The 25,261-nt window shown below is 39.1% G+C and overlaps 1 protein-coding gene across 1 annotated transcript in view; it reads left to right on the top strand.

The window, feature by feature from the left end:
• Positions 1-25,261, top strand: part of HSD17B12 (hydroxysteroid 17-beta dehydrogenase 12) — a 179,042-nt gene that overhangs the window by 69,430 nt on the left and 84,351 nt on the right. The window contains exons 2-3 of the mRNA XM_027562615.1: positions 638-684; positions 3,265-3,340. Of these exons, the coding sequence (XP_027418416.1) occupies positions 638-684; positions 3,265-3,340 (123 nt within the window). The remainder of the gene's footprint in view (positions 1-637; positions 685-3,264; positions 3,341-25,261) is intronic.

The following is a 25,261-nucleotide window of genomic DNA, read 5'->3' as shown; positions in this document are numbered from 1 at the left end:
TTTGCACAACTGTGCATCAATAAAGCTACCATGGACATTGTTTTGATAGACATGATGTTTTTATTACCTCTTGGAAATTGTTAGGTCATAGGTAGGCACATTTATTTCTGGACGTAATGCAAAGTCATTTTTCCAAAATGATTGTGTCAATTTATAGTGCCACCAGCATTGTATGAGAGTTGTAGTTGCTTTACATCCTCGTCAGCCCTTAGAAATGCAGTTTTTTTATTTTTAGCTTTGTGCTGGGTATTCATTCCTAATATTGAACCACTGGTAACTGCTCCATCTTTTACATCAAAAGTATAGTTGACCCGTCAGCAGCACGGTCGGTTAGGGTCACGGACCCTCCATGCAGTTCAAAATCAAAGTATAACCTGACAGTTGGCTCTCAGTATCTTGAAATTTTGCTTCTGAGGTTTCATATCTGTGGATTCAACCAACCTTGGATCGTGTAGTACTGTACTATGTATTTACTGGAAAAAATTCGCATATACATGGACCCTTGGTGTTCAAAGCCATGTGGTTCAAGGGTCAGCTATATCACACAGGCCCTTTTGTGTCTAATTGGTGGGTCTTAACTATGATCAGTTTTACATCGTGATTCTGAAACTAAACTGTTACTTTTTTCTTCTCTCAGTTGTCACAGGTAGTACTGATGGAATTGGAAAATCATATGCAGAAAAGGTAAGTAATTTTCAAGACTTCTTTTGGTATAAAAATATAAGAACAAATATAGAATGCTCTCTTACAGTAATTTTGATTTTGAAGTTAAAAGCACCAATAGAGCATTATACAATATAATAGAGGTACTTTGTTTCCACCTTGTTAGCAACACTATGCTTAAACACAACTTTAAAACAACTTTTGGGGCATAATGTGTGTAAAACGTTTTGTCCTGGTTAGTTGGAATTGTGAACATTTTAGTGTAATTTTATTTTATATTGTGTAACTATGGACCATTCTCAGTCTTTAAAGTTAATTGCTTTGGATTATTTTCCAAAAGGTAGATAAAATATTAGAGAGTGATTAAATCTGCAGACTAGCCCATGGTATCGTTTTCACAAGAAGGACTGTGACTGACAGATATTGACAGACACCCTCAGAGGATTCCAGTTGTCTGTAATGTAACCCAAGGGGAGGACATCATAATAGTTCGAACAAAACTGTACAGGCCAGAAGCATTGGCCATGCTGTTAAGGCATGCAGTCCTGGTTCCACAGAGGCACCGATATCCTGAGATATTGTCTGATTGTGGTGGAGATCCTGGTCAATCCATTGACTCTCTCATTTATCCTTTCAAAAGCGTTTTTTTAAAAAAATCCTTTGGTTTCTCAGCCTTCTGTTTTTAATGCAAAATCTACAGAAAAGTTTCAAGAAGAATATAGCAAGCACTCATACACCTTTCATCAGGATTCACCAGTTGTTAACATTTTGCCGTTTCACTTTATCATTGTAATTTGGTGGGATCATTTGGGACTTACAGACATTGTAACAACTCACCCTTAAAGATTTCAGCATGAAGCTTCTGAAAACTAGAATGTTCACTCTTGTAACTACAGTCCAGTGATCACACATGGGATAGGAAATTTAACTTGACACCATACTACTGTACAATATACACTCCATATGCAAGTTTCCCCGTTATCCCAATAGTGCCTTTTATAGAGCTTTTTGTATTCCAGAATCCATTTAAAGATTATGCGTTGCATCTAGATGTCATATTTCTTGACAAGGAGAGCTCCCTAGCGCCCTTCCTCGCAGCCCCCTCCCCGCCCCAGCCAGCTTTTTTGCCTTTTTTCTTTTATAACAGTGGCATTTTGGAAAAAATCCAGGCCCGTTGTTTTGTAGATTACTCAGTTGGATTTGTCTGATTGTTTCCTCGTGATTGTGTACGTGTGTGCTCAGTTGCTCAGTTCCTCATGATGCGGTTCAAGTTAAATTTTTTTAGCAGAAACGCTGCACAGGTGATAAACATTTTTTAGCAGGAATGTTACACAGGTGGTACTGTATTCTTTTGAGTTTATCTTATCAGGAGCCACAAGAAGTCCATTCGTTCCTTTATTGATTATGTTGAGATAAATCATGTATTAAGATGCTCTCTACCATAATTTTCTATTATAAAAGTACCTTTTCCCCCTTTGTAGTTAATGAGGAATCTGTAGGATGATTCTTTGTATGCATACCTCATTTCTCAACAATCTTCCACCGCAGCATCTGTTGCTGATTTTTGCCTAGTTATCACTAGGGTAGTTTTAAAATGGTGATTTTTAAATGGTATCTTTCCTTTTACAATTATATTAGATGCCGTTTTTCTATAGATAGGATCTTTTCCTTGTTCTTCCTCTCTCCATTAATTAAAAAAAAAAAGAACTCTCGGTATATATTCATGGGGTTTTTTTTATAGTGTTTTTATAAGAGATTAATTCAGCAAGTTATTACCAATCTTAATTATTTTTTATAAAAAAATGTTCCATATCTTCTCATTTGCTATACCACTTTTTTACTTAATAAAAGCTGACTTTAGGATTTAGGACTGGAAAATTAGTTTACTAAATCATTTATAGTTCAAAGCACATAATTTATTCTCATTTATATACTGTCTGTAGTAGTTCACTAAAAATTCTGTGTATATCAGTGTTTTTTCTTCTGCCCCTATATTTATGGGTGTCTGGGGGTAGAAACCACGTTCCTGAAAATCTTATTCATTTTGTGCAGTACTTATACAGCGCTGGGGAAGTACACGGAAGGTACTCCTCAGGAAATGCTTTATTAAGTCATCCAATTAACTGTCTTAGTTTGCCTTTGTAGTCCATAAAGTATAGTATTTAAATAAAAACTTTAAAATTGATTCTATTTTTATGCATCCCCAACATTTTAACTGTGGTTTCCTTTGCCAGTTCTACAGTCTTCATCTACCCAGTCTAAGACAAAAACTTTTAAAGCTAATTTTTAAATTAAAGAAGTAATAGATACTTATGATTAAAAAAATTAAGTATGGACAGGTACAAAATAAAAGTCTTCCTTTTTCTAAAACCCATTGACTTTTATACACTGCTTGACTGAGAAAGATAGTTCTTTGGGGAATCTTTTTGTAAAGTCTTCATTTTGGTTTGCCCATTCATTACACTCGGGGTTGTATTTGTTTCTTAACTTGAATTATCTGTGGGTCAGATTTTCTTAAAATGAGACTATATCTAATTTACATTTTAAAGTGAAACACACAGATGTGATTCAGCTGTTCAGTGTCTTCTTTTATTGTTTCAGTTAGCAGAGCGTGGAATGAAAATTGTCCTTATCAGCAGATCACAGGACAAACTGAACCAGGTTTCCAGTGAGATAAGTAAGTCTTCACATCACCCTTCCCCTTATATACCCTTCACAAAAGGAGTACAGGTAGCCTAAATTTAATGTTTTCAAGCAGATATCTAGCATTAACATATTTATTTATGGTTCATAAAGCTTCTTTTTTTGTTTTGTTTTTTTTTGTTTTATTTTTTTGCTGTTAATGGGGTGTTTCAAAGGTGGATCGATTTTTTCAAATTAATGTAGTACCATTATAAGTTGCTTAAAATGTATTTTACTGACTCATTTAAGTTCTTTTGTGAAGAATCAGATTCTCTGATTATGTTCTCCTTAAACATCTGCATTCTTTTTCTGTTGCTCCTTTTAATTATTCTAACATTTTTGTTTTTTTGCTCTTTGACTTCAATGTCTTTATTTACTGGCCATGCGATGTGGCATGTGGGGTCTTAGTTCCCCAACCAGGGGTGGAACCTGCACCCCCTGCAGTGGAAGTACAGAGTCTTAACCACTGGACCACCAAGGAAGTCCCTGACTTCACTGTCTTTAAATGTATATCATATACGACTGAGGAAAAATGCAAAAGGCTAGCATATATACACGTGAGAGAGAAACTATTTTGGACTTTTTTCTTAGACAACTGTGCTTGAGACCTAAATTATAATATGGCAAAAACTCTTTTCATCTGACATCTCGTTAACCAACCAGATGGTTAAACCAATGCTGTGCATTTCCTTGGTACAATGTGTTAACTCATCTTCCTAATATGCTGTTTGTGGCTGGTAGGCTTCTCAGTATAATGCTTGTGTACTTTTATTCCTATGGGTCTAATGGTTTACCTGTTAACAGTCAGTTTTATTTGTTTTTAGACTGATGCCGGGTGCATTTGTTATTAAGCATTCTGTACACTGATGAGTTACTAGTGTAAAAGGGTGAGCACGATAACCAAGTTGAATGCTCTGAAAAAAAGTGAGAAAAGCAAGTTCTTTTAGAAATTGCCTGTTAACTTAGGGGAAAACAAGAAAAATGCAAACTATTGGGGGAAAAACGGTTTGGACTGTTTCATATGTGTTGAAGTTTTTGCTGCATTAAGAACTGAAACTGCAATTATAGATAATGCGTTCTGGGTGTGGGGGTGTTGTATATGTAAGAAAGACTGGAATTCCAGACTGCAGATCTAAATTCAGATAAGGACTTGGTCCCCTACACAGAGAATTGGTGAATGAATTGTACTTACTCATGGTGTAAGTAATTTATAACTTACATTTAGAACCCATCAAAATGGTTATGTGTGCTTATCATTTTCTAGAATTCCTTGCTTTAACTGACTTCTCTGAGTATCCAGCTAAAAAACTGCCCTAATTCTTTCAGAAGAGAAAAGATTTCTACTGTATTTTTCTGTTTTCCCAGCTTTATTGAGATATAATTGACATATAACATTATGTAAGTTTGTATATACCATATTATTATTAACATTGCTGTCTACTACTAACATTTATGTAGTATGTTATTATTTATTTATTCTCTCACATGTATTATCCTCTTTGATCCTTCAAGCAACCTTGTGAGGTGTATATTTTGTTATTATTTCTACTCAGACCATAGCTGGTCCTTTTGGACAAATTACACGTTGAGACACTTTTGGTGAAAAACAGATCTTTGTAATATAAAGTATATTAAAAAAATTTTAAAGCCCTGTTGAGGGCACAGATCTTTGCAAAAGTGAGATATCCAATACGTCTTTGGTATTTAAGGATTTTAACTTTCAAAGTTTCAACCGTGTAAATGCAACCTTGAAGGTCCAAGACATACAGAATCTTGCAGTTTTGCTGAGGTGTGAATTGGAATTGAGGCGTGCTCCTGTGACACTAAGGAGCTGGAGGTAGTTACTTCATGCAGTAGGTGATGTCAACATACTGCCTGGATCTTAGTGCTGCTTCTTACTTAGTCACTTGTAGTTAACTGTGTGTAATAACTCTTACAGTGATAAAACATTGTGTGTATGTTTGTGGGGAGTGTATGTAAACCTGTTAGTGAAAGCACTTAGTAGTTGCTAGAAATAAACGTTCACAGGCTGAAAATAGAAGCTTTTGATTAAACGGAACATTGAATTTTGAAATGCTATACTATGAATGACTCCACCCTCTATTTGACACAGAAGCAAGAAAAGCTTTCTCATGACACTCACAGCAAGTGCTCCAGGCTGTACAAAAGTTGCCCCATGAGTCAGAAGATATACTTTAATGGCATTTGAGAATTTTGTTAACTTGTGATATGAGGTGACACCTGACTGTGGGCAGAAATGTGATTCTGGAAAAAGGCAGGATCCTGTTCAAACATTTTTCATGCAGAAACAGATTGTGAAGGCACTGAAATGACCTTTATTGTGAGCAAAAAATTTTTTTTAGTTCTTGAAAATTTTGAAAAATATTTTTCTGGGCATAATATAAATTTACTGGGAGAGGTGATATCAACAAACCAGGTCATCTGTTCTAGGCTGAAAAAATAAATACACAGAGGAGATTTATAAGTTTGTACAAGTTTTCAACTCAGATGTAAATCATCTGTGAGGGGATCATATTTTCCCGAACGTATGTATTCCAGAAGAAGGAAGGCCCAGAATTTAATGTTGGCAAAGACAGACTGACTCTGTTTATGCCTTCAGCAGATCTGTATTGAATGCCTGTGTACCAGGTATATGTTAGGCAGTCAGGATACAGTAGTGAACAAGGTATATGCAGTCGTTGTGCTCGTGGAATGATACGTAAGTGGAGGATACAGAAAAAAATAGGAAAAAATAATAAAACCCAAAAAAGACAAATAATTGCAGTTTGTGGTAAGCACCATAAAGGAAATAAATAAGGGGCTGGAGAAAGAAAATAGGGAGTTCTTACATTGTAGCAACACAGTGAATTTTATGACTGGCAGACTAATAAAGGGCTACACTACTGACCTCTTGCCCATATAATAAGCAGGTTGGTGCTTCACTGAAGAAATATCTGCTGGGCCCTCTTGGGGGTGTGGTGGTGGAGGGATTGTGTGTGGAAATTGCCATTATAGATCACTCCAACATTTCTACTTCCTTAAACCTTTGGATTCTTGACTCTACATTATGCCATGAGAAGTTGTGGCCTCTGTAGTTCAGATGGTAAAGAATCTGCCTGCCATGCAGGAGACCAGGGTTTGATCCCTGGGTCGGGAAGATCCTCTGGAGAAGGGAATGGCAATCCACTCCAGTATTCTTGCCTGGAGAATCCCATGGACAGAGGAGCTTGGCAGGCTACAGTTCATGGGATCACAAAGAGTTGGACACAACTGAGCAACTAACACTACTACTACTACTATTTTATTAGCTGAGCTATTTAAAATCTTAAAAGATGATGCTGTTAAAGTGCTGCCCTCAGTATATCAGCAAATTTGGAAAACTCAGCAGTGGCCACAGGACTGGAAAAGGTCAGTTTTCATTCCAGTCCCAAAGAAGGGCAATGGCAAAGAATGTTGAGACTCCATGTAATTGTGCTCATTTCACATGCTAGCAAGGTAATGCTCAAATCCATTAAGCTAGGCTTCAGCAGTACATGAACTGAGAATTTCCAGATGTACAAGCTGGGTTTCTAAGAGACAGAAAAACCAGAGATCAAATTGCTAACTTTCCTTGGATCATGGAGAAAGCAAGGGAGTTCCAGAAAAACATCTCCTTCTGCTTCATTGACGACAAGAAAGCCTTTGACTGTGTGCATCATAACAAACTGTAGAATCTTCTTAATGAAATGGGACTATCAGACCACTTTACCTGTCTCTTTAAAAACCTGTATGCAGGACAAGAAGCAACAATTAGAACCTTACATGGTACAACTGACTGGTTCAAAACTGGGAGAGGAGTATGACAAGGCTGTATATTGTCACCCTGCTTATTTAACTTCTATGCAGAGCACATCATGCGAAATGCCAGGCTGGATGAATCACAAGCTGGAATCAAGATTGCTGGGAGAAATGTCAGTAACCTCAGATATGTAGATGATATCACTCTAAAGGCAGAAAGTAAAGAGGAACTAAAGAGCCTCTTGATGAGGGTGAAAGAGGAAAGTGAAAAAGCTGTCTTAAAACTCAACATTCAAAAAACTAAGATCATGGCATCAGTTTCCTTCACTTCATGGCAAATAGAAGGGGGAAAATTGGAAACAGTGACAGATTTTATTTTCTTGGGCTCTAAAATCACTGCAGACAGTGACTGCAGCCTTAAAATTAAAAGATGCTTGCTCTTTGGGAGGAAAGCCATGACAAACCAAGACAGCATATTAAAAAGCAGAGACATCACTTTGCCGACAAAAGTCCATATAGTCAAAGCTATGGTTTTTCAACTGGTCATGTATGGATGTGAGAGCCAACCACAAAGAAGGCTGAGTGCTGAAGAACTGATGCTTTTGAATTGTGGTGTTGGGAGAAGACTCTGAGGATCCTTTGGACAGCAAGATCAAACCCGTCAATCCTAAAGAAAATCATCCCTGAATATTCATTGGAAGGACTGATGCTGAAGCTGAAGTTCCAGTACTTTGGCTACCTGATGCCAAGAGCTGGCTAACTGGAAAAGAAGATTGAGGGCAGAAGGAGAAGGGGCGACAGAGGATGAGATGGTTGGATGACGTCACCGACTCGATGGACGTGAGTTTGAGCAAACTCCCAGAGAGAGTGGAGGACAGAGGAGCCTGGTGTGTTGCAGTTCATGTGAGAGCAAAGAGTTGGATACAACTTAGCAGCTGAACAACAACAGCAATGTTATTAAATGTGGACCATCATGGAGTCAAAGTTAACTCTTACAGCTCTTTTCAGCTGTAGAAACTAACCTTTATATCCTGAGTCTTTCACAAGTGATTCATATAACCGATCCCTGGGTTGGGACAATCCCCTGGAGAAAGGAATGGCTACCCACTCCAGTGTTTTTGCCTGGGAAATCCCATGGACAGAGGAGCCTAATGGACTATAGTCCTTGGGGTTCCAAGAGTCGGACATGACTTAGCAACTAAACTACCACCAGTCTGGTGCTGCATTTTGTTTTCCTTAGTCTAATACCCATAGAATCTGTTCACACCCAGATTTTTCCAGATCTCTACCAATACATTTTTCCATATTTCTACCAATACATACCAGATCTATACCAATTGTATATTAAAAAAAAAAAAACTTGACAGTTATTTTTGTGTATAAGTTTTGCTTTGTGGATTAGACTTTGTACTTGTGCTCCCAGAGAATTTCAGTATCTAACCCTGTTATGGAGAAGGCAATGGCACCCGACTCCAGTACTCTTGCCTGGAAAATCCCATGGACAGAGGAGCCTGGTAGGCTGCAGTCCATGGGGTCACTGGGAGTCGGACATGACTGAGCGACTTCACTTTCACTTTTCACTTTCACACATTGGAGAAGGAAATGGCAACCCACTCCAGTGTTCTTGCCTGGAGAATCCCAGGGACGGGGCAGCCTGGTGGGCTGCCATCTATGGGGTCTCACAGAGTCGGACACGACTGAAGGAATTGCTGGGTCATAACACAGTTCTGTTTTCAGTGTTTTGAGAATCCCCCATTCTGTTTTCCACAGTGACTGTGCCGGTTTACATTCCCACCTATAGTTTAGGAGTGCTCCCTCTTCTCCACATCCCCACCAACATTTGTTACTTGTGTTCTTTTTGATGATCACCATTCTGACAGGTATGAGATGATGTCTCCATGTGATTTTGATTTGCTTTTCCAGTCTTTGTAGTCACTGTTTCTTCCAAACTGAAAGGTCTGTGCCAAGGAGCTGCTTGGTCTCTTAAGGCACTTCTTCAGTAGATACTTGAACGATGGGCAACCACCATTAATAGTGATGCTGCTGCATGAAATCAAGCCAACATAAAAGTGTCTTGAGGTCTGTATTTTGGGCTTCCACTCCTGATTCCAATTTCTGTACAAGCCAGAGTTCAGTCAGGAAACAGAAGTCAAGCAGGTTTGTTTAACTAGGCTAGCTTGTCTCTCTTCATGCTCACGCTCAGTCGTGTCCGACTCTGTGACCCCATGGACTACAGCCCACCAGGCTCCTCTGTCCGTGGGATTTCCCAGGCAAGAATACTGGTTGTTTAGTCGCTCAGTCGTGTCCGACTCCTGCAATTCCATGGACTGTGATCCACCAGGTTCCTCTGTCCATGGGATTTCCCAGGCAAGAATACTGGAGTGGGTTGCCATTTCCTCCTCCAGGGGATCTTCTCGACCTAGGGATCGAACCCTTGTCTCCTGCGTTGCAGGTGGATTCTTTACCACTGAGCCATTGGGGAAGCCCTCTCTCTCCAGCTTTTAAACTCAATCCAGTGGGTAAACTCATCCTTCTTTCTTCCTTGTCTCACTGGAGAAGTCTTTCCTGAAGACAGGAAAGGAGGAGACTGAAAAAGAAACCAAGTGGAGAGAAATAGGGCCCCTCTTACCATCTAACTCTCTACTGTTATTATGTAAATTTGGGGATTCTGTGCCTTGAGATGTAATTGCTTGTGTACGTGGAGGACAGCCTACTCATCAAAGCTCTTCAGAAAAAAATTTTAAAGGATTATATATAATATTGTAGGGAACTAAATATTTCACCAGCAGTGGTTAAATGCTTTCCCAGGATTGACTGCTTTGATGAAATTGTAGTTCTTTGTAAGGATACCTGTCACTTGTTGAATTAAGTCAAGCTGAAAGTCATCACACATATAATAAGCTTATTTTATTATCATTATTAGCCAGGATTATGAATATATTAAGTATTTTTATTGATTTTGATTTGTCAAAGAAAAAAGACTCCTGAATAAATGTCAAACTCTGAGTTGAGTTGTGCTTTACTTGCAATAAAGCACAGTGCAAGAGAGACTGGCTTTCAGAGCAACCTAATGGTTCATAGAATATAGAGAAGGAAATGTTAATAGTTCATGTTATTATGCAGCAGTCGATAATTCTCATTGCATATAGTTTAATCAACTTTGATTTCAAAAGACATTTCTGTCTTTTGATTAAAGAAAGTAAAGAAAGTGAAGTCGCTCAGTTGTGTCCAACTCGTGGCGACCCCATGGACTGTAGCTTGCCAGGCTCCTTCTGTTCATGGGACTTTCCAGGCAAAAATACTGGAGTGGGTTGCCATTCCCTTCTCCAGGGGATCTTCCCAACCCAGGGATTGAACCCGGGTCACCTGCATTGCAGGCAGACTCCTTACCGTCTGAGTCACCACAAATACGATGTCTCTTGTGTGTGACTTATGTCAGGGTGAAAACCTTTAGGATGGTCCCAAAATTTCATGACTTTATTTCTTCAAATGTAAAGCTTTTAGAAAACTTACTGGCAAATCTTCCTGGTAAATAGTCGACAGAGGAATAGGTTAAGGTGAACAATATCAGTTTCACTTTTTTAATCTTTAACTATGATCGTATCTGTGCAGTTAAAGTGCAGACTTGACCCAACATGTTGGACCCATGTTTTTTTGATGTGCCATCAGTATTGTTCAGAGAAGGCAATGGCACCCCACTCCAGTGCTCTTGCCTGGAAAATCCCATGGGCAGAGGAGCCTGGTAGGCTGCAGTCCATGGGGTCACTAAGAGTCAGACACGACTGACTGACTTCACTTTGACTTTTCACTTTCATGCATTGGAGAAGGAAATGGCAACCCACTCCAGTGTTCTTGCCTGGAGAATCCCAGGGATGGGGGAGCCTGGTGGGCTGCCGTCTATGGGGTCACACAGAGTCGGACACGACTGAAGCGACTTAGCAGTAGCAGCAAGGAATATAAAACATTCTTGAACACATAAAGATCTTTTTGTTTTATCTTTAATAAAGCTAGAACTGTATGATTGTAGGAATAGAGTTAATCTCATGTATTCCCTAGAGTCACATATCTCTTTTATCACTTCTCTAGTACCAAAAATATCTTTATTGCCCTTTGAGTTCACCTATTTCAAGGTCATAAGCCATCCGGAACCAAGAAGACCGTCCAGTATGCCTCTACCAATTTTGCCTATTGGTAAGATCATATTACCTATGGTCTTACTCCAAGTTCCCCAAGTAACTCAGTGCTGTTGGTCTTCAGAAAGCGACATTCTGTGCTCCCTGTAAGACTCCCTTCAAGTCATAGAGGAGGTACCAGGATGGTTTACTGGGAGGTCTTTGAAACTTTGTTTCCCCATACGGAACTGTAATCCTTGTTCCTTCCTTGTGGGTTTGTCATGCCTAATTAAGTGAGATGTACTGTTAAATGAAACATTTCTGGCATGGATAGTTATAAATTTGTTTTAATCTAATTTATATCCTGGTAGGAGAAAGGTAGATTCCTCCTGAGCCTATGCAAATAATTACATCACCATGTAAACTAAAAGGACTCAGGACCTCACTAGTGGTCCAGTGACTGGGACTCCATCATGCTCCCAAGGCAGGGGACCTGGGATTGATCCTTGGTCAGGGAACTGGGTCCCACATGCAGCAACTCGGGACCCATGTTCCACAATGAAGGTAGAATATCCCGCTTGTTGCAACCAAATAAATATTAAAAAAAAAAAAACTCAGTAAAGACATGTGTAATACTTGACCTTTGTTCTGATTATTTTGCAGGCAAGGCCAATGAGTATGTGTTGTATTTTCTATATGATTCCCATCTTTAAATTGACCTAACAAATCACTAGTTTATATTCAAGTTACTATTGCCACATAACAAACTACCCAAACTTACAAGTGTAAAATAGCCATTTGAGATGCTCACAAATTGTGCTAGTCAGGAATTTTGCCAAGACTCAGGGAACAGTTCTTTTATGCATCAGGGCATCATTGAGGTCACCCAGTGATAACTCAGTTGTCTGGTCTGGAAGATTTGAGACGGCTTCTCACAGTTTGCTGCCATGGCAGGATGTGACCGAAGACTAGACATGGCTGGGACTGTTGACTTCAGTGCCTCCATGTAGCTTCTCCAGCATGTTCATCTCACGGGAGTTGGATTTCTTACATGGTAGCCATTTTTCTCCAGAGTGCATGTCCTAAGAGAACTAGGCAGAAGCTGATGTCTTTTTGGAGACCTACTCTCATAATTCATACGGTGTTACTTTTGCTGCACTGTGTTGCTCAAAGCGATAGTGGGCCGTCTCAGATTCAACCCAGGAGGAAAAGATGCTGCGTCTTAGTGGGGGAGTGACGTGGTAACTTTGGAGAACATGTGGGAAGGGAGATATTTTTTGAAAATAAAATCTTGATTTGGAAAATACAGTCTGCCACATTTTATAAGCTATATGAAGATTTCTCAGAGAATTATTTTTTTTTTCCCCTGAATCCAGAGGGCTTGGTTGGAGCAATATATCAAAGAGTGTTTCATTTCAGTATGCCCAAGTATAGCCAGACACCATGAGAATTAGTGAGAAGGGGAGAAAGAGGTTTTGTCAAAACCAATTAAATTTCCCTCATGGGTTCCATTCAGTCTTGCAAAATTAATTCTTTTTCTGCTGGATCTTGGGTTAGCAGCCTGGTTTTACAAGGTGTCTGATTTTTGAGTAAAATAGAGTCTTACAAATACTGACTTAGGTCCCTGGTACATTCTGTCTAAGAGTCTGCTCTTGGTGGTGCTGTGGGGTTACACTGGACAGGAAGCCTGATCCACGAGTCCACAATAGTCAAGGCTTTATTGTTTGAACGTTTCATCCTAGAGACCCAGTTTTTTCACCTCCAGCTTATGGCTTGGCCTTTCAGCATTCTTGAAGGAAAAGTAGAAACCACCTGTTAATAAGACTGATGGTCTCTGGTTAATTTATTACAGCAGTTAACAGTGTCAGAATGGAATCCCCTATTGGAGTATAATATACAGCCACTTAATGATTCAGTCAGTGATTATCCTGAGGGCATGAGCCTTATGATGGACACTAAAGGCATTGGTAAATAAATCTCCAGGGACCTTTATAAAGTGTGTTTTAAACCTGTCACCAATTAATAAGAGTATTTAATATTTAGAAATCATATTGTTTGCATTGTTGTGCCAGTCCTTTTCACAAGATCTTGAATATGTTCTGTCTACCCTGGAAAATGTACAAGTGTTGAGCCATACTCATTATTAGTTACTTCATGGATCTGCCCATATTATGGGTTTAGTAAACAGGGCAACTCTTATTTAGAGTTAAGCTAAATCAAAGATACAGAGTATAATATATCTAGTTCTTCCTAATAGCCCCCTTGCTCAATAGTGCTGCCCAGTGGCTCTCTGGGAAACACCAGAGATAGTTTGGATATAAAATATATCTTAAATAATTTTATTATTTTTAATTTGAGGCTTATGTTTACACAGGCAGTATCATGAAGAGTTGCCAGGAGACTAGTGATTACAGCAAAATATAAGCATAAGCCATAGGTGCCCAAGACAAGAAATGATTACTGTCCTGGTTTGGAGTGACAGTAATTCAAATAAAGCATAGCTGCAAGAAATAGTAATTATGAAATCTGGCCTTCTCAGAAGCAAGAAACTTTTGTTAAAAAAATGTTTCAAGGGCACAACAAAAGTCAACACAAAAACTCAAAAAGTTAACTGGTTGTTCGGAATTAAGAGTGTTCTGGGTAGATAAGGAACCTGGCCAGGTTAGGAACTGAAGGCACGGAATAGCTTGTTTTTAGAGTCTTCTTCAGTGGCACCCCACTCCAGTACTCTTGCCTGGAAAGTCCCATGGACGGAGAAGCCTGGTAGGCTGCAGTCCATGGGGTCACTAAGAGTCAGACACAACTGAGCAACTTCACTTTCACTTTTCACTTTCACGCATTGGAGAAGGAAATGGCAACCCACTTCAGTGTTCTTGCCTGGAGAATCCCAGGGACGGGGGAGCCTGGTGGGCTGCCGTCTATGGGGTCGAACAAAGTCGGACACGACTGAAGCAACTTAGCAGCAGCAGCAGCAGCAGCAGCAGAGTCTTCTTATAAAGAGAAGATTATATTATCAAAGATCAAGTTTCTTTGCAAGAAGTGGTTTCTAATGGCTTAATTCATAAGCTTTCCTTGTAGATTTTAATATGTTTTATAAGCCCATTTATATATAGGTATGTGTGTATATGCATATATATTTAGATGAGAAATTAACAGTTTCACTTATAACTTAGAATGTATTAACTGTATTCTCTTAGTAGAAGATGATGCACATAACCACACTGAACTTGATATCCTAATTAGAGTTTTTTTTAGGGATTTTAGTATTCAGAAATTGGCCAGTTAACCAAACATTCCTCATTATTTAACTCACCATGATACTAGTATAGTATCTTAAGGCCAATTAAGAGTTTTAGAGGTTTATTTCCAATGACATTACAGAGCAATACAATCATTTTTTGACACCAGGTTCGTCAGAGATGGCGTTTGAAAGTTTTACACAGGAGACAGGAAGAGTGATTAAGATAAGATGATTTGCAGCATTGTCTGTAATGTAGAAGAGCTAATAACCCTTTAATAAAGACATCAGTTTTCATGACTTTAAATTGTGTATGGAAACAGTGATAATGCATCTAACTGGTAAAAGCTGGGTAGAAAATTTAAAAGCTAAAAGAATGAAATGTTACAGTGCATTATTTTTTGTACTGTGATATGATCAGCAAGAAGACGTATTTTAAAAAACCAGTTCTAATTTGGCCAAGTATTTACCTTAATTAGAGGTTTACGGAGAAGTTGGGTTCTTACCAATTATTACAAATATTTCATATTTTAAGTTTATATTAGTACAGTTTTAAATAACTATTAGTTGCCAGTCAAATGTCTGCTGTTTATCCCTCACTCTTTTCCTAGGACTTCAGTTATAGTATATTAAACTGACTGAAGTGGTCCCGCAACTCACTCATAGCGTGCTCTTTCGTCTTTTTTCAATCTCTTTTCTCTCTGTATTTCATTTTGGATGGTGTCTCTTGCTTTATCTTACATTTACTAACCTTTTTTCTGCAGCGTCTGATCTGCTGTTAATCCTATTAGTGTATATTTTTTTATCCAGAAATTGTGTTTTTCTCTCTATATAAAAATTTAGATCTTTTTTAATATCTTCCTTATCTCTTTTTAAAATAGTCACCCTCTAATTTCTAGAATGTGAAGATTACAGCATGTTCTCCCTCTCTTGAGAGAGAACAACACGGGTTTGAACTGCTCAGTGTGTACTACATGATCTGTAGATGCGCACATGCAGATGTGGAGTGCTCCTGTAAAGTCATATGTTGATTGTCAACTGCGCAGGCGGGTCAGTGCCCTGACTTCCGAGTTGTTGAAGGATCCACTACATATATATATATATATATATAAAATCTTTCTTACTGTTGCTCTCACTCACTTTTTCTCTTCACTCTGCTAACTCTACAGACTCTGTGTTTCCCAAGTGCTCAAGTCTGTTTCCTTAGTTCAGGAGACACTGCTGGTATCTATGTGAGTTCTCTCTCATTCATTCCAGTCCAGGAAACCTAACTGGGCAGTAAGCTAGGGCAACCGTAAGGGTCACCTTATTTATTTCCCTTTTATTAGGTATTCCTCTCCTGAACTGCCTATTGTCCAGTGTCTAAAAACCATTGTTTCATATATTTTATCATTTTTTTTTAAGTGGTGGAGTAAATCTGGTTTTTGTTACACCATCATGGCTATAAGCAGAAGATCCCCTCCCCATTTCCCCCCCTACCATTATAGATGTCCTGGTAAGCATAATTACTATCTTTGCAGATGTCTATAAATGTTTGGTCTATATTAAACTTTGAAGAGAAAAAAAGACTCAGTTCTTTTGCAAATGTTTGCATGGGGCCTGGCATAACTTAAGGCGGGTATTGCGTCCACTTAGCAAGTATTGTTTTGTTGGCTGAAGAGTCATTATGAAACCTCATCATATTCTTAATATTGCACAGAAAGATGCTTTTGACATTTAGCTGACGTTCCAATTATGGCACAAGTGTTTTTCTAAGCTAATGCAGGATCATGTTCTAAAGCTGTCCAACTAACAATTTCACCAAATGTAGCTGATTTCAACTTCATTACTGTTTGTTACCAATCGTTTACTCCAGCAGAGAACAACATCTGTAATATGGGTGGATATTTTGTTAGAAATGTAGCATACCTACCAATTAGTTGGCTCTGCCAAATTAGCATGTGTTGGTCTGCATCTCCAATTAAGGCAGCTGCTTGAATGTTGCTATTCTACAGCTGGCACTAGGCATGTGGGAGAGTACTGCACCATGGCCAGACACTAGCTATACCTCTTAATTAAAATATTTGCTTGTGTTTGTGTGATTTCTTTAAAACAGTAAGTGGTCTTTCCAATTGTGTTATCGATGGTTCCATGACTTTTGTATGAAACAGTTTTCTTGGTTAGGGAAATGTGGGTCCAAGGTGTTCTGAAATGGCTCCCATTTAAATAGATAATTGGTGTTTCTCCTCCCACTTCTAAATTGTTAGTTGTTGTTTTAAGTGGATAATTGTAATTTGGGGTACAGCCTTCAGCTTTAATAAAAGAATTTGTAGAAAGGCATATTCTTTAAAACATAAAGTTCAGCGGACTTATATAGGGATTGCTTTCTTTTTCATCACAGAAAGAAAGTATTTTTGAAAGCTTTATGGAAAAGGTTCATTTTATCTTGATTTTTCTGGCAAATGAAGTTCTGTGTTTTCTTGTCAATTATCTATTGTTTTAATAATCTTTTTATACCATCAGTTATTAAATGTATAATTTATGTTATATGCTGATCTTTAAAATAACTACAAATCAAATTTAGAGAATCTACTGCTGTATCTAATACTGGAATCAAAAGAGGAGATGAGTCCATTAAAACTGACAGGAAATTTCATAAATTTTGAATTACTTTATTCCTTTGTTATTATAAAACAATAGAATTAATGTTTTATGACATCAGTCTACTCGTAATAGAATATTGATATAGAGTCAGCTTTTATTATACATTCGTTCTGTTTAATGCTGTAGAGACGTATAAGATCTAAAATGCAATCACTTTTCAGTAGCTGATTAAAATATTAAGCCACAAATATAAATATATTCACTTTTGTGGAATACATAGAATCATGTTTAGGGATCAGATCAGATCAGATCAGTCTCAGTCATGTCCGACTCTTTGCGACCCCATGAATCGCAGCACGCCAGGCCTCCCTGTCCATCACCAACTCCTGGAGTTCACTCAGACTCACGTCCATCGAGTCAGTGATGCCATCCAGCCATCTCATCCTCTGTCGTCCCCTTCTCCTCCTGCCCCCAATCCCTCCCAGCATCAGAGTCTTTTCCAATGAGTCAACTCTTCGCATGAGGTGGCCAAAGTCCTGGAGTCTCAGCTTCAGCATCATTCCTTCCAAAGAAATCCCAGGGCTGATGTCCTTCAGAATGGACTGGTTGGATCTCCTTAGGTATATGTAGTTTGAAAAGCACACTCCACACTGTTTTAAAAGGGCATCTCTGTTGATGAACAACTGATGGATTAAAATCCTCATTTTATTAATATGGAAACCAGCTCTGAGAAGCCCAGTCACAGCTAATTAATGGCAGAGGCGGACAGGGCTCAGATCTTTGGCCTCTTGCACTGTGTTTTCCATTACCCCCATGTTCTTAAATATACTTTGAATGGTGTGGCTGAGAACTGAATGATAACCTTTGGGGAGGTACGCTTCAAAAACTTAATGTCAGAATAACCTAGCATCAAGAGAAAAAACAACAGGCTAAGCTAAATTTGCATTATGACTATTTTTGAATGCAGTTGCCTATTACATTTACTATCATTGGATCATTTAAAGGATGTGTGAGCATTTTGATTGAATGGATGTATTCTTTTTCTTTAAGATAAAGCCATGTTTAACTGTGTATTTAAGGAGGACTTTGAATTAGGAAAACCCTAATGTAACTATAAAACCGTTGATATTAAAACAAGCTTTGACTAAAAGCAAATAGTCTTCTAGTAATGTTTGAGATATTTCCTGAATAAGTAGTGAAATAAACATTCATAGTTGATTGTTAGAACCATATGAGGACACCCTACTAGCTTACCCAAGGTCACATAGTAGGCAGTGTGAATATTAATTACAGACCAACTAACTGCAGGTCTGGAGAAGGCAATGGCAACCCACTTCAGTACTCTTGCCTGGGAAATCCCAGGGACAGAGGGGCCTGGTAGGCTACAGTCCATGGGGTCGCTAAGAGTCGGACACGACTGAGCGACTTCACTTTCACTTTTCACTTTCATGCATTGGAGAAGGAAATGGCAACCCACTCCAGTGTTCTTGCCTGGAGAATCCCAGGGACAGAGGAGCCTGGCAGGCTGCCGTCTATGGGGTCGCACAGAGTCGAACACAACTGACGCAACTTAGCAGCAACTGCAGGTCTCGTTCTCTTTCCACTCCTAGGTAACACTTCTCATTATTCACCCCTTTCCTCCAAGTTATCCTTTATGGTATTAATATAGATTCTCAAGGTGTCTTAAGTATAGAGAGAATCCATGTTATGGGCTTCCATTTCTGAGTGGCATGGAAGGTTCTAGAAGGCTGTTATTCATCCTTTGTGTGTCTTTAGTCGTGGTCTGTGGAGTTGGATATTGGACTTGCAGTAAGATAGGGGGTGCCCTCATGGGTGGGACTCCAGCTTTCCTTCTGCTTCAGTGTTGGCCACCCTGCTTTGATGGATTTTGTACGTGGAGTTCTGTGGGCTTTTGATAAAAGGGCCTGTTGAAAGTGAAGTTTGGAAACCATTGCTGGAAACCCACACCTTCTCTGCTGTTCCTTATTGTTTCCTTCTACCAAAGGACCCAATTACTCAGCATATGTCTCTATATACTTAGACTTTTTCCTTTTCAGAGGAAGAAATGTTTTCTTCCCTAAAAGTCAACCTTTTGCTGGTATCTTGAACCCCAATCTGACATTGCTTGCTAGTACCATAAGGACTTGTTCCCATAATAAACTTCTCTGCTATCTCCAACAGGTACCTTTTAGATGAGTTTTCTTGGGCTGGTTTTTCTTTTTAAAAAATCAGTGTTTGTCACTTAGTTACATAAATCTTAATTTATGTTTTTGAAAATCCAAATGATCTGTTAACCCTAGGCCCAGCATTTCTGTAGAGCAGCTGTCAACTGAGTTGTGACCTGCTTGCCTTTAGGCGGGGACGGTCCTGTCCAGTGAGTTCCATCCTCTCTACACGCACACAGTGCCTGCACAATGCCTCTCACACAGCTGGGAAATGTCTTGGTCCCTGAGGATGTTTTGAGTTTGCAGCCTCTATTAACCTTGACAGTCTTTCTAAGCAGCACATCTGGAGAGAAATTCTGTTTCATTTGCAGGGTGTGGTAGAACATTTGTATCACTTGGATATGCCTCATCTTCAGAAAAATATACTTCTGGTATGGTATAGGTACACTTTTCTAAGTATTCTTAGGGCTTCCCCTGTGACTCAGTGGTAAAGAATCAGCCTGCAATGCAGGAGACCCAGGTTCGATCCCTGGGTAGGGAAGATCCCCTGGAGAAGGAAATGGCAACCCACTACAGTGTTCTTGCCTGGAGAATCCCATGGACGGAGGACCCTGATAGGCTACAGTCCATGGGGTCGCAAAGAGCCAGACACGACCAAGAGACTAACACTAAAACTTTCACAGAGGTACACTTTATAAATATTCATTAATTTTGCTTTTGTCTTATAAGAGAAAAGTGAAAGTGGAAGTCGCTCAGTCGTGTCTGACTCTGTGACCACATGGACTATACAGTCAATGGAATTCTCCAGGCCAGAGTACTGGAGTACTCTGGAAAGGGTAGCCTTTCCTTTCTCCAGGGGATCTTCCCGACCCAGGAATCTAACCCAAGTCTCCCGCATTGCAGGTGGATTCTTTACCAGCTGAGCCACAAGGGAAGCCTTGTAACAGAAACATACCTATAAATATTAATACTGAAAAAAAAATATAAACTTAGGATACAGAAAAAACAGTAAAATACTCATGTACAGGTTAGTGAGTGAATACGAAGTTGAGGGAGTCACATGCTCCCACCCGATTATTACTCTTTCTTTCCTCCCCCAAAGTAACCACTGTCTTAATTTCTAATATTATCATTTAGCTTTGACTTCTTTGGACTTTCTGTACATATTTTTTTTGAGTTTCGGCTTCTTCAACTCAGCATTATGCTTGTGAGTTTTGTCTATATTTTTAAATGGAGCTATAGTTCATTTGGAGAAGGAAATGGCAACCCACTCCAGTACTCTTGCCTGGAGAATCCCATGGACGGAGGAGCCTGGTGGGCTATAGTCCATGGGGTCGAAGAGTCGGACACGACTGAGTGAATCCTTAGTATAGTTCATTTATTTTCATTCCTTTGTGAATATACCGCAGTTTAGTTGTCTGTTCCAATGGTGATGGACATCTGGGTTGTTCCTGTCGGTGATGTTACCGGGAACAATCCTGTATGTGTCTTTTTGGAGCACGTGTGCGTGTGTGTGCATTTCTGTCGCATCTCTGTTATGAATGGACTCATATTCTTGATAGCTTCTTTGGCATACACATAGCAGGGCTCTTTCTTACAGGGTCTTTGATAAAGAGATATCAAGTACATTTTTTTAAGATCATGTTGCAAATGTTATACATTAGCAGATTCAGAATTGGCACCTAAGACCTTAATTCCTTCTGTGCCATTTTCAAAACAAAACACAACAAAGTAAAAAAAATAACATTTAATGAGGCTGCAAGCTACCTCTTTATTTTTATGTCTTAACTTTTAGTACTTTTATGAATTTATATATATAATTTATATGTATTATATATATATATATATATATTGCTGAACATCTAATCTTTTTACTGAACTGCTTTAACATTTTTCAGACTTAACAAAGATTTTATAAGTTGTTTCACCTGGCAGTTTTCTTTTGCTTGGCATGGCTCCACGTTGCCAGAAGTTGTAGTGAGGAGACTTAAAGTACACTTTAAAGATCATGTTAATGGTAGTGGAGCCTGAATATGGTAGATTACTGCGTTAAATGGGAAATCGATAGTGTAAACTCCCCCATCGCACCCCACCCCTGTTTTCTCTTAAAAGTTCATTCTTAAAAATGTTACAGAACAGATATGTGTACTCATGTAAGTTCACATGGCCCTTCGTAAGCAAATCATTTATTAAAGTACATTTTGGCTTTCCCTCCTTTTCATCACCCTTTCACACAGTTAAAATATTATTAATTGAATTTTCTCTTGGCGTAACTACAAGATGATTTTTGCAAAAGGGCTTAATGTTACTTAAATCATCATTTTACACAACAGCATTGCCTCTGGGACTTTTACACAATGCAGCTGCTTTTGGTAGATGAAGAAAATCAAGTCCTACTGCACAGACTTTTAGAAATATTGATATATTTTTAAAAGCAAGTAAAATAGCCAATGTACTAGCTTGTGATCCAGTGCTAAGTCACTTCAGTCGTGTCCAACCAGTCCCTTTGTCCATGGGAGTCTCCAGGCAACAATACTGGAGTGTGATCCAGGGTTTCCTTCTGGGTCACATTCATTTCCTTCTCCAAGTGTGATCCAGTATGAATGGAGAATAAATCCATAGGAGTGGCTATTTTTTCTTGAGGAGAACAGTGCATCGTGGGAACATGGGCTGTTTCTAAATCTTTTTGTGAATGGGTTTTACGTTGTCAGATGCTTGTTTGGAGGGAAAGAAAATACTTTCAAGCCTTTTTGAAGATGTTTAAAAAAATTAAAGACTATTTTATGGAGAAGATTTTATCTTACTAGATTTAAAAATATTTTGTAGTTTTAAAAAATAAGCTTTATTCTTTAGAGGTGATTTTAGGTTCACAGCAAAACTGAGGGGAAGGTGCACAGATTTCCTGTGTACACAGAGCGTCCCATGCTGTCAAAATCCTGCACCAGAGCATTAGCATTCCTTACAGCTGATGAATCTGGGTGTTAACCCAGCATTATAACCCAAAATCTGTAGTGCAGGATAGATTTTTCATACTCTTGGAAGGAATATATTTAAATCTCAAGTTTGTTTTTGTTGTATACTGCTACAAAATGTGTCTTAGATGGCTCTGTTTGGATTCCTTGGCTTATACTCTTTTGGCTTAAAAAAAAATGGCATGGAAAGTAAAATTTTTGCTTTCCACCAGTTAAGTTTTTTAAGTTTATCTTTGTTTTCAAAAAAAATATTTTACTACATGCCTATCTTTTCTGTGTCTATATTGTTCACTGGACATAAGCTGAAAGGGATGAGTTTAGGTCTCAGGTTAGAAATGCATATGCTTCTAGAGACCAGGAAGGTAATGAAAATGAGTCAGCTGGGCTAGAATGAGGCAAGAAGGAGTGGTCAGGTCTGGAGAGCCAGAGAGTTCTGGCCCTGTGTAAAGACGTTAGCTCTTGCCGAGAGTTACTATGTGGCAGTTCAAGCCTGAGGGTCCCACTATTTCTAGTTATTTTAAAAGGATTATAAAAAGAAACCAAGATATCTTAAGTAAAACTTAGCAATTTTACATCAACTTAACTCTAACTGGGGCCAGATAAAAGTGAGGAGGCCCCAACAATCTATGGGCAAGTATTTTATTTCCTTTTATCAAAGTGTTATTGGCCATTCAGGTATGGCCTAATCAAATCCCCTATGATTACACAGCGAGTGTGACCAATAGATTCAAGGGATTAGATCTAGTAGACAGAATGCCTGAAGAACTATGGACAGAGGTTCATAACATTGTTACAGGAGGCAGTGACCAAAACCATCCCAAATAAAAATGCAAGAAGACAATGTGGTTGTCTGAGGAGACTTTATAAATAGCTGAGGAAGAAGAGAATCGAAAAGCAAGGGAGAGAGGGAAAGATATACCAACAGAATGCACAGTTCCAGAGAACAGCAAGGAGAGATTAAAAAGGCCTTCTTCAATGAACAGTGTAAAGAAATAGAGGAAAACCATAGAATGGGAAAGACTAGGGATCTCTTCAAGAAGATTGGGGATAGCAAGGGAACATTTCATGCAAGGATGGGCATGATAAAGGACAGAAATGGTAAGGACCTAACAGAAGCAGAAGAGATTAAGAAAAGGTGGTAAGAATATGCAGAAGAACTATACAAAAAAGGTCTTAATGACCTGGATAACCACAACGGTGTGGTCACTCCCTGGAGCCAGACATCCAGGATTTTGAAGTTGAGTGGGCCTTAGGAAGCATTACTACAAACAAAGCTAGTGGAGGTGATGGAATTTTAGCTGAATTATTTAAAATCTTAAAAGGTGATGCTGCTAAAGTTTTGCACTCAGTATGTCAGCAAATTTGGAAAACTCAGCAGTGGGCACAGGACTGGAAAAGATCAGTTTACATTCCAATCCCAAATAAGGGCCATGCCAAAGAATGTTCAAACTGTCATATAATTGTGCTCATTTCACATGCTAGGCAATGGCACCCCACTCCAGTACTCTTGCCTGGAGAATCCCATGGACGGAGGAGCCTGGTGGGCTGCAGTCCATGGGGCCGCTAAGAGTCAGACACAACTGAGTGACTTCACTTTCACTTTTCACTTTCATGCACAGGAGAAGGAAATGGCAACCCACTCCAGTGTTCTTGCCTGGAGAATCCCAGGGATGGGGGAGCCTGGTGGGCTGCCGTCTATGGGGTCACACAGAGTCAGACACGACTGAGGTGACTTAGCAGCTTAGCAGCACATGCTAGGAAGGTTGTGCTCAAAATTCTGCAAGCTAAACTTCAATGGTACATGAACCAAGAACTTTCAGACTTACAAGCTGGATTTAGAAAAGGCAGAGGAACAAGAGATCAAATTGCCAACATAGTTGGATCACAGAGAAAGCAAGGGAACTTGAGAAAAACATCTACTTCTGCTTCATTGACTATGAGAAAGCCTTTGACTTTGTGGATCACAACAAATTGGAAAATTCTTAAAGATATGGGAATACCAGACCACCTTACCTGTCTCCTGAGAAACCTGTATGGGGGTCAGGAAGCAACAGTTAGATCCTTACATGGAACAACTGACTGGTTAAAAATTGAGAAAGGATTATGACAAAGCTGTATATTGTCACTCTTTTTATTTAACTTATATGCAGAGTACATCATGTGAAATCCTGGGGTGGATGAGTCACAAGCTGGAATCAAAACTGCTGGGAGAAATAACAATCTCAGATATGCAGATGATACTACTCTAATGGTGAAAGCAAAGAGGAACTAGAGAGCCTCTTGAGGGTGAAAGAGGAGAGTGAAAAAGTTGGCTTAAACTCAACATTAAAAAAAACTAAGATCATGGCATCTGGTCCCATCACTTCATGGCAAATAGTTGGGGAAACAGTGGAAGCACTAATAGATTTTCTTTTCTTGGGTTCCAAAATCACTGTGATTGCTGACTGCAGCCAGGAAATTAGATGCTTGCTTCTTGTAAGGAAAGCTGTGACAAACCTAGACAGCATATTAAAAAGCAAAGATATCAGTTTGCTGACAAAGGTCTGTATAATCAAAGTTATGGTTTTTCCAGTAGTCTTGTATGGACGTGAGAACTGGACCATACAAATTCAGCTGAGCACTGAAGAATTGATCCTTTTGAATTGTAGTGCTGGAGAAGACTTTGAGAGCCCCTTGAACTGCAAGGAGATCAAACCAGTTAATCCTAAAGGAAATCAACCCTGGATATTTGTTGGAAGGACTGATGCTTGAAGCTGAAGCTCCTATACTTTGGCTACCTGATGCCAAGAGCCAGCTCATTGGAAAAGACTCTGGTGCTGAAAAAGACTAAAGGCAAAAGGAGAAGGGGATAACAGAGAATGAGATGGTTGGATGGCATCACCGACTCAGTGGACATGAATTTGAGCAAAGTCTGGGAGACAGTGAAGGACAGAGAAGCCTGGAATGCTGCTTGTCCATGGGGCTGCAAAAGTGGGACACAACTTAGCAACTGAACAACAGCAATTATTTCTCTGATCATTAAATGTGCTGGGGACTGTTCTCAGAGCTTTATAGAAATCAACTCATTGA

This window comes from Bos indicus x Bos taurus, chromosome 15, assembly GCF_003369695.1.
Source record: "Bos indicus x Bos taurus breed Angus x Brahman F1 hybrid chromosome 15, Bos_hybrid_MaternalHap_v2.0, whole genome shotgun sequence".
NCBI lineage: Eukaryota > Metazoa > Chordata > Mammalia > Artiodactyla > Bovidae > Bos > Bos indicus x Bos taurus.
Note: the sequence above shows the minus strand (reverse complement) of the source record. Positions and strands in the feature narration are given on the sequence as shown.